The 10,382-nt window shown below is 36.8% G+C and overlaps 1 protein-coding gene across 5 annotated transcripts in view; it reads left to right on the plus strand.

Moving 5' to 3' along the window:
* The window catches only part of UHRF2 (ubiquitin like with PHD and ring finger domains 2), a 97,162-nt gene extending 87,027 nt beyond the window's left edge, over nucleotides 1–10,135 (plus strand). For 2 of the 5 annotated variants that reach the window (XM_019809756.2, XM_002929061.4), the window contains 2 exons: nucleotides 3,589–3,687; nucleotides 4,656–5,683. In XM_019809756.2, coding sequence (XP_019665315.1) covers nucleotides 3,589–3,687; nucleotides 4,656–4,802 — 246 coding nt within the window. In that variant the 3' untranslated portion in view covers nucleotides 4,803–5,683. Of the gene's footprint in view, nucleotides 1–3,588; nucleotides 3,688–4,655; nucleotides 5,684–9,663 lie in introns of those variants that run through there. The other 3 variants (XM_019809755.2, XM_019809754.2, XM_011237057.3) reach the window with 3 other exon arrangements.
* Nucleotides 10,136–10,382: the final 247 nt, after the last annotated feature.

Here is a 10,382-nt window from a genome sequence, read left to right on the forward strand (position 1 = left end):
CTTGCTTTTATTATGTCTGTAATTTTACTTAAAATTAGAATATTCCATCTTATTAGATAGTAACCCCTTATTAGGTGTAATATAGTTACTTTTCTGGGTTTTTTCCTCCATGCAACTAATTGTGGGTGAGCTTTAGTATCCTCTCTTGAATTTTTATCCTGTCATCTTCTAGTAATTTCTTCTTTCCAGTGTTCTCTTTATTTCTGTCCATTCATTAGCCAGAATTTCTCATGTGTCTGAGATGGGGTTAGTTATCTTTCTGTCTAAATTTAGAGAGAACTCACTTTTTATGTTGCTTTTTATTTGAGAAATGGTTATCAATATTAAGGAAGAATGTTCCTTGGTAAAATTTTTTAAACATGCATTCATATATTTATATATTCATATATGTATATTTATTTATATACATATTTTTTTTAAGATTTTAAATTAATCTCCCAATATGGGACTCAAACTTAGAACCCCAAAATCAAGAGTCACATGCTCTACCGACTGAGCCAGAGCCAGCCAGGCGTCCCTATTTATTCATTTTATTGTATTGTATTTTTATTTTATTTTATTTTTGTTTTTATTTTCTATTTATTTTTGAGTACTCTCTACCCCCAACGTGGCGCTCAAACTCACACCACCAGGATCAAGAGGCTTATGCTCTATAGACTGAGGCAGCCAGGTGCCCCTAATTTTTAAACTTTTAGAAATGGGTGAGATTTATCAAATACTTTTTTTTCTGAGAGAGAGTGTGCCATGGTGTGGGGGGTTGTAGGGGGTGATAGACTCTTAAGCAGGCTCCACACTCAGTGAGGAGAGCCTGACCAAGGCTTAATCTTACCACCCGGAGATCATGACCTGAGCCAAAGTCAAGAGTCAGATGCTTAACTGACTGAGCCACCCAGGCGCCCTTCAAATACTGTTTAGATTTATATTGGAGTCATTATTTCCTTTGCTTATAAATGTGAGATGTTGGGTTATTCTTGGTAAAACGAGGCTTACATGTTTGGAGGACAGAAGGAAAGTGATTTAGTTCTATGTGAAGTGTTACTTGCTTTTTAGCCAAGATATCCAGGCATAAAGAGAGTCTGATTCTAGTAGGTCATTTTCACTTAGAGAAAGCAAGAAACAGCAAACAGTTGTTGATAATAATCTAATTATTCTCTGGTGAGAGGATACAGCTGGTTAGGGATAACTCGAGTTCTAGTTCCTGGGTGGGCAGGAGACAAAGTACTAGATATAGGTGAAGGAAAAAGCCACCTAAGGGTACATGGAAGTTCTTTTGCACATCTGTTGACTGGATTGGAAATGTGTATTGGGTTTCACTGTGAGACTTTTAATATGTATGTCCTATTTATCAATTTAAAAAAAATTATTAGGGGCGCCTGGGTGGCACAGCGGTTAAGCGTCTGCCTTCGGCTCAGGGCGTGATCCCAGCGTTGTNTTAAATAAAATAAATAAATAAATAAATAAATAAAATTATTAAAGTGATTGTGTCCTGTGAGACTCAGTAAATGTATGCAAATCAAGTACACTTGTCAGCTCTTCTTTCAGTGTAACTTTTATATGAAATAGTCACCAGTTGACAGTTCTCAAACCGCCAAAAAAAAAAAAAGACAAAAATAATATTCAGTAGGTTATCCCACTATTGGCAGGATCTTACATGCCTGGGTGAGATGATCGTGACCTTGCTGCTAGTGATTACTTTGGATGTTTATGTAGTATTGCCATGGGCAGATTTTATGCCTATTCTCTTCAGGTAAACCAGGAATACATTTATTAAGCTAGAAAAATCAGGAGTTGGCCAATGACGACTTTTAAATAAATGCATTTATTATATATGTGTTGTACATTTTTATTCCAATACCTTCCCATCCCTACCTACCTCTTGCTATTCTCTCAGGCAAAGTGCTTCAGCTATAGTATGACCTCTGTACTATTTAAACACACTCAACCTGTTCCTCCTTCTAGGCCATTATACCTGTACGACCTCTCTGACTAGAAAATTCTCTATACCTTGATGTGGCTCACTCATTCCTGTAAGTCTCTGAAAAATCCTAGTCCTCAGAGAAGCCTTCCCTGGCTACCCTTTCTAAGAGAGCCACTCTTTACTCATGCTTTAATTTGCTTTGTTTGCTCAGTTATTACTATCTGAAATTGATTTTTTTTTTTTTGCCTGCTCTCCTAAAGGAATATAAAGTTCCATGAAAGTAGAAACTTTGCCTTTTTCTCACTTCTACCCAGATGAGCATCTAGCACATTGTAGGAACTCAGAATATCTGTAGTGCATCTTACAGGGATCATGGAAATACCAGGGAAATTATCAGTCATTAACAAACTAGTTTGTCATGGGAAAGGGTGGTTGGTATTAAAGTTTGAGTTCTTTCCATATCTCTTCTACATGGTACATTCTTTCAGTGTGTTTTGTAATACTTGTTGATAATTCACTTTTATAATGTATGTAAATAAGTTTCAAGATATAACTTTGAAATGGGATCTTTGATTTAATTTTGACCTGAAATTCTTGTACATTCTGCTTTTTTATTGACCAAAAAAAAAAGACATAAAAGTACACTCTCGTACTACCAAAAAACTGAATTAGCCTTGCAACTATTTAAAAAGCTACTTATCCTTCTAGTTTAAAGAAGCAGTTGGGTAAAATGGAACCAGTAATGGCTTTTGATGAGTATAGGAGTACCCGTTTGATCATCTTTGCTTAAGATGGCTCTACCTTTTTTTTTTTTTAAGATTTATTTATTTATTTTAGAGAGAGCACGCATGACAGCACAGGGAGGGGCAGAGGGAGAGAAAAACTTTAGCAGACTCCTCGCTGAGCTCAGCCTTATGTGGGGCTTGATCTCAAGACCCTGAGATCATAACCTGAGATGAAACCAAGAGTCTACTTAACCGACTACACCACCCAGGGGCCCCAAGATGGCTCTATCTTTTATAATTTAGTCCCAATTCGAGTAAACATTGGCATCAGGAAAATATAGGATGTTTTTAGACTGAGGCAAAATACCATAGAAGATAATCCTAGGAAAATAAGTATGTTGATTCTTCAGCGTATTAGATACTACAGAGTATTAGTGCTTTTTTTTTTTTTTTTAGCTTAAAAAATATTGAGGTTTTGTAACAGCAAAAGATTGAATAAATAATATGTGTTCATATACTGGAATTACCACCCAGCTTTTTTGAAAAAAGATCTGTATGTAATGACTTTGAGACAAGCTGTCCATGATTTTTTTTTTCTTTCAAGTTTTTATTTAAATCCCAGTTTGTTAACATATGTCTGTGATTGTTTTAAAGGGAAAAACAGTGATATCTGGAATGTGAGGTTTAAGAGGAACGTTCACTTTTTAATGCCATATATTTTGATTTTGCACCTTTTCCAGTCCAGTTCTAAGATTTAAAACTAATGTGTATATCTTAATGGAATGGAGTTTCTTCAGTTTTATATATTTACTTATGGTTACCATCACTTTGATTTAATACAAAATGTGTTATAGTGACAAAGACATTTTTCTGTAATTACTTAGAATTTTATTAATATTTTATGAAATGCTAATCTTTTTTTCTTTCCCTTGGGTACCATTCTAGAATTTTCTGAAAAAATTGGAACAATCTTTTATGTGTGTCTGCTGCCAGGAGCTAGTTTACCAGCCTGTGACAACAGATTGCCTCCATAATGTCTGTAAAGTAAGTAGATTTCTTTCTCATTTACCCTTGTTTAGGACAAAAGGGTACACTAACCTCCAAACATGTTTTTAGTGTGTAAAGCATTTTTCCATGCAGCAGAACAGTTGTGGAACCTTGTCAGTTAAGAAACATCTCATTACATTTTGTCAGTAATGCATGTTTCAATTCTACAGTAATAGCCAAATATGTATCATGTTTGGAGTTAGGAGAGGTTGCAGTGGAGAAGAGAGTAAGGTGTTGTTGCTGTTCTCTATGTTAGAGCTTATGTATGTTTCATATATTATAGTGCAAACTGAATTCCGTCTACACAATGGAATCTAAAACAGATTCTGTTTGGCAGCATGCCCAGAGGAGTTGAATATTGTGTTATTAGTGTGGTGTAAGGGGAAAAATTGAGTTTTAGTCAAACCAAGGTTGGAATCCTGCTCTACTGCTCAGTGGTTGTGTGCCCTGACCTAACTTCTGAACTTTAGTTTGTAAAGTTTCTTTTGTAAAATGGAAGTAAACCTTCCGCATATGTGTTTGTGCCTGACCTATATATTTCTGGAAGACACATTCTACATTTAAGTGATTTGATGAAGTATATAACTTAGTTCTAAGCAGGGGAATCCTAATTTTTTTTTTGGGTGTTCTGTCATGAAAGAACAGGATTAAAATCCAACCTAGAAGATGAGGCTAGTGGAAACTCTACATAAATTCTAACACTCTCATTTTATTGGATGAGGAAATTAAAGGACACAAAATTTAAAGTCATTTACCTTAAGTCTCACAATATGTGCTAGAAGTGGAACTTTAAAGCCATGTCTGTAGACTAGTTTTCATAGTGCAGATTCAAGCCTTAACAGTTGTTGTTCATCCTAAATTTCTGGTTCCTATTTAAAAGTGTAAGTCATTGACTTTTCTACACGCTATTACTCTTACGAAATTGGGTATGTTTTTGTTTTTGTTGTTTTTTGGTTTTGCCTTAGGATTGCTTACAGCGCTCCTTTAAGGCTCAAGTTTTCTCCTGTCCTGCTTGCCGGCATGATCTTGGCCAGAATTATCTCATGATTCCCAATGAGATTCTGCAGACTCTACTTGACCTTTTCTTCCCTGGCTACAGCAAAGGACGATGATTTGTCTACTTTACTGTGTTGCTCTTGATGGCTTTTTGGACAATAAAGAATCTAAAATGGTTGGGGGGAGGGGGCGGGGAGGGTGGAAGCGCAATGGTGGACCATATCTCTCACGTTCTGAAGCAGCTAATCCTCTTTCCTACATAGCCATTATCTTGTGTGTGTAGTAAGAGGCCCATTTCTCAACTGTCTTTTAAATATCAAAAGGTAGTTCCTGTCAGTAACAACTAGTTTTAAATGAGTAAAAAGTCAAAGCCTCAGCTCTAGTTGATATCCAAGTTATGATTTATTTTGCAACTACCTCAGGACAGAAAAGACTTATGGGGATTTTTTAAATCATTGAGTAATTAGTTAAATGAAATTTTAGCTACGCACTGCCTCCCAAATATTAGTTGTGCCTGGTTTGTGTAATTTGATTTTACAGAGGAAATGACACTCAAGATCTTTGGAACGCAGCTTCTGTATTGTGCATAATACATTTTTAATGTCTTCTTCCATTACAATGTGTTTTGCAAGGACAGGTTCATTTTTTAGCCCATTTTGTGAGCTCCATTGTGCTTTTTTCTGGTGTTTTATGCAAATTGACTACTAATGACTAATAAGAACAATATGAATGCATTGTTGCTGCATTAGTGTAATATGGTGTGGTTTTGCACTTAAAAGAGGTATTCAGATGCTCTAGTTGTAAATGTTCATGAAAGCCTCTTCTGTACTAGTCAAACTGCTTTTAGTGAGTCTCACCAGTGGTTTTACATCTGCAGAGCATCGAGGGCTGGGCTGACTTTTGAGAGGACTGAAATTGCTTCATATTGTGATCCTAAATTTTATATTCACTATATTCCCTAAAGTATACCTTAATAAATATTTTATGACCAGAAAAATAGTTCATCTTGCTTCACTTTTTTACATTTGTCTGGCTTATAGTACGTATTTTTAAGAATTAATCACTTCCAGAATATTTCATTATATATTTTAAAACAAACGTTTTCTAGAATTCTCTACTCTTGATTTTTTGGCAATAAGAACTAGTTTGAAATCTTAGACACTAAGACAAGTTTCGCCCTGGGTTTGATTTTTTTTTTTCTCACTTTTACTAAATTAGAAAAATTTCCAAAATAAGTACCTAGTGACTGTTCTTTTATTTATTATCTATTACAACTTCAGTCTCGCATTCAGTTTTAGCATTATCAGTGCTCCTTATTTCACAGCCATGAGAAAACATCTTTCTAGTCTCTGAAAGTATATTGTTATATTTTCATCAAAGATTTAATATCAGTTTTCCTGCTTCAGAATTCAGAGCTACATATAGCGCCAACATTTATTGAATATTGCTTTGCACTAGTCACTTGTACGTGTTTATGTGTGTTCATTCAGTCCTGACAACCCTTAGAGGCAGGTACGATTATCCCCATCTTATGGATGAACATCAGAGGTACAGAAAGGTTAAGAAACTTGCCAAAGTTCGTACATCAAGGAAGTGGCACAGCTGAGCCCACAGACACTGGCGGTCTTTACTTCTGGGCTGTATAAGCTCTCACATTTGAATATAAGCCAAACTAGTTGGGGTGCTTTTCCTGCTTTCAATTAAATTCAAAATCAGGTCCTAGGGAACACTTAGAGCATAGTGATTGGGAACTGTTTTTACTTAGGGCTAGTTATGGACATTGGAATCATTTTCATTTTGAAGAATCACATAGGACCTTTTTATATTGAAATCAATCATTAAATTGCATCATCTAGTGTGTGAAGGGTGGGGAACAAACATCTCCCAGTTTCAGCTACTTGAACTGGTTTAGTTCTGTTTTTATTAGCAAAATAAGTGACTCCCACAGTTAGGCTATGTTTTGTCTTAACTTTGCTATAGTATTATGGGCTAGGAAAGAAAGTGGATTCTAGCATATGTTCAGGAGCCAAGAGTGGCCCCAAATTAAGCAATTCTATGTTGCTTTTAAACTTTTTCAAAAGACCTCAGATTTTTTTACGTAAATAGTTTGGTTTGATATAAAAGATGCAGACGTTTAGGAAATAATGACAATCCCTTTGCCACACATGTAAAAAAATAAATAAAAACCCCGAAAAACATTAATAGTTGTTATATCATCAAATATGTAGTGAATGTTCAAATTTCCATTGTCTAAAATGTCACGTATAGATATTTTAGGTTTATGTCAGAATCCAGATAGGGACCTTATATTGTTATTAATTGCTATTACTTACCTGTCTTTTAATCTGTATATATCCCTTTAATTTTCCTTTACTTTTTGCAATTTGTATGTTTAAATTATTCTGGAGCCTTTCTGACAGAGTAAGATTTTGCCGATTATAACCATGTGGTATGGTTTAACCTGTTACTCTTTATTCTGTGTAAATTGGTAACTGGAATTCAAGCATGACCAGATTCAGGTTTGATCCACCCCCCTCCACCACACACACACCCCACTCGCCCCCCAGCCAAGACTTCTTCATAGGTGGTGTGGTTATCCCTTCAGGTGGTATATAGTATCTGGTTGTCTCTTAGGCTCAAGTTTTGAAAGAATAGCTTCTCACTGGATTCTGTTACATGTAGTTGGTTACAGTGATTGCTGTTAAGTACTCAGACACTTTCATATGGGTAGGATTTTTTTCTAACTAGAAAAAAAAAAAAACTAAGCAGGACCTCTAGTTGTAGAACTCATTTCTAAATAATGCCATTCATTCAACAAATAGGTGCATGCTAGTATGTTTAAGAGTATTAGGTAAACTTTGGGGACCTGGCAATCTAAAACATCCTAAGTTCTCTCATAAGGTGGTTGTGACAGTTTGGCTAACAGAAGGGGGACTTGCCTCTATGACTTATAGCTTTGGGTTTTAGTATAGAGCCTACATATGAACTGGATAGAGATCTGCTCTAACTTGCCCACTGTGTACTACTACTTTTCTGCTTATTAGGGACAAAACCTTTTCCCATTCTTCAGGACACCGTGAAATACAGAGCTCATGACTGTACCTGATTTTAAGGAATTAAGCTTGATGATCCACTCATTACCAGCTTACACTGGGAAGAGTTTTCTGTGCTTTTGTACTGTATACTGACTGGTCCACACACCAGACGTTCGAATCCCTGAAGGAACTGATTATTTAATAACCTGGATTAATAATCAGACAGTACAAAGAAAAAAATTCAAACACAAAACATCAAGAACTAGCTAGAGTGACCAGGCAGGCAGACCAGGTTACAACTATTAAAAAATGAATGAAAGAATGAATTTTACACTATATCCTCAAGTATAAAACTGCATTACATTGCTAGAATAACAATAAGGTGCTGTGTGAAGAGTAGTTTGAGATTAAAATTCATGGAAGTAAATGATTGAAAACAAAATGCAACAGACAATGGACAAAATCTAAACATATTACTGGCTATTCCATTATATATGGATATTCCACTGTTTGTTTATTCATCTGGCGATGGATATTTGAGTTTCCAGGATTTTGCTATTATAAATAGCTGCTGGGAACCTTCATCTGTAAGTCTTTGGGAAATAGTTTGAAAGTTTCCTATAAAATGTGTTCTTACCATACAACCCATCAATTTCATTAGTGTTTACTCAATGAAGAGATGTTCTCAAGTGGTTTATACCATTTTACACTCCTGCCAGTCATGTATGAGAGTTCTGGTTGCCCCACATTCTCACTAACACTTTGTTTTTGTCCTCTTCATTGTACCATTGTAACCATTCTGGAGGATGTGTAGTTTCTGTAGGACATAAGAGTGAATTGAACATTTAGTGACCAGAATGACAGGGAGTCATCAGTACTGTTCTTCCAGTGTTTCTGGCTCTGGAGTGCATGTGTTAGACTGTACATCTTAGCCTCCTTGTGGTTGGCTAGGGTCGTGTGACCAGTTAATCAGTGAGCTGTTTAGTAAATGCTGTGTGTCACTTCTGGGCAGAGTGTTTCATCGCCCTCCAGAGTTGTGGGGGGTTTTTTCCTCCCTTCCATGGAGATCAGTAGTACCCAGGCTAACTTACAATGGACAGGTAACCATGAGTGAGAAGTACATCTTTAACAACCTAAGGTTTTTGAGTTCACATGACCTAGCCTAGCCTGATTGACAGAAGCATTCCTGAATTCCTCAGTTTCTCAGTAGACAAGGAATTGAATTTTTAAATTAGTGTTTTAATAATTTAGAACTAGAACATCCACTGTGTTTAATTGTTTTCATCTCTAAAGTCAGTTGACTACAAGTTATTGATTGGTTGATGGTGTGGTAGGCAACCTCTGAGATGGTCCCCGATGATCCCCAGCACCTCATCTTCATTCCCTGTTGCAACCCCTTTGAGTGTGGGCTAGACTTTTTTTTTTTTTGAGATTTATTTATTTTTTTTTTAAGATTTATTATTTAATTTATTTTAGAGCACTGAAGCGGGGGAGGTAGGGGGAGCCTTTTTTTTTTTTTTTAAGATTTTATTTATTTCTCAGAGTGTGAGTACAAGCAGGGGGAGCAGCAGACAGAGGGAGAAGCAGGCTCCCTGCCGAGGAAGGAGCCTGATGTTGAACTCAATCCCAGGATCCTGGGATCATGACCTGAGCCGAAGGCAGACATTTAACCAACTGTGCCACCCACACGTCTCAAGAGGGAGAGTCTTAAGCAGACTCGACGCTGAGCACAGAGCCCAGCGTGGGGCTCAGTCTCACGACCCTAAAATCATGACCTGAGCTGAAACCAAGAGTTGGACGCTTAACCGACTGCATCACCCAGGCACCCCTGGACTTATTCTTATAATGAATAGGATGCAGCCAAAGTGATGGGATATCACTTCCAAAGTTAGGTTAAAACTAACGTAGCTTCCACTTTGGGTACCTTCTCTTATTCACTCAGATAAGCCAACTCCTGTGTTTGGAGCTACCTTACGGAGAGGCCCATGTGCCAAGAAACTCTTGTCTCCAACCAATAGCCAACAAGGTCCTAAAGCCTCTACAGGAGTGAGCTTGGAAGTGGATTCTCCCACAGTTGAGCCTTGAGTGACTTCAGCCATTCCTTCCAGTTGAGACACCCTGAACCAGAGGTGCCAGCTAAGCTGCTACTGGATTCCAGACCCACAGAAACTTCAGTAAGGAATGTTGTTTTAATCACTAAATTTTGGGGTGATCTTTTATGTAGCAATACATGAGTAATACAGATAGGGTAGCCCTAAGTGTCAGTTTGCCCAGGACAAACCCAAATTGTATTTGTTGTTCCAGAGTTGTTATGAATACAGTTTACTTTTCCTTTTGTAAAGTGCCCCAGCAATCCCTCTCAAAATAACACCAGCATTTTTCACAGAACTGGAACAAACAATTCTGAAATTTGTATAGAACCAAAAAAGACCCCAAATAACCAAAGTACGTTGAAAAAGAAAACCAAATCTGGAGGCATCACAATTCTGGACTCCAAAAGCTGTATTACAAAGCTTACTCATCAAGACAGAATGGTACTGGCATAAAAACAGACACATAGATCAATGGGACAGAAAACCCAGAAATTGACCCTCAACAGTATGGTCAACTAATCTTCAACAAAGCAGGAAAGAATATCCAATGGAAAAAAGACAGTCTCTT

Source organism: Ailuropoda melanoleuca, chromosome 7, assembly GCF_002007445.2.
Source record: "Ailuropoda melanoleuca isolate Jingjing chromosome 7, ASM200744v2, whole genome shotgun sequence".
In the NCBI taxonomy this organism is placed as follows: Eukaryota; Metazoa; Chordata; class Mammalia; order Carnivora; family Ursidae; genus Ailuropoda; species Ailuropoda melanoleuca.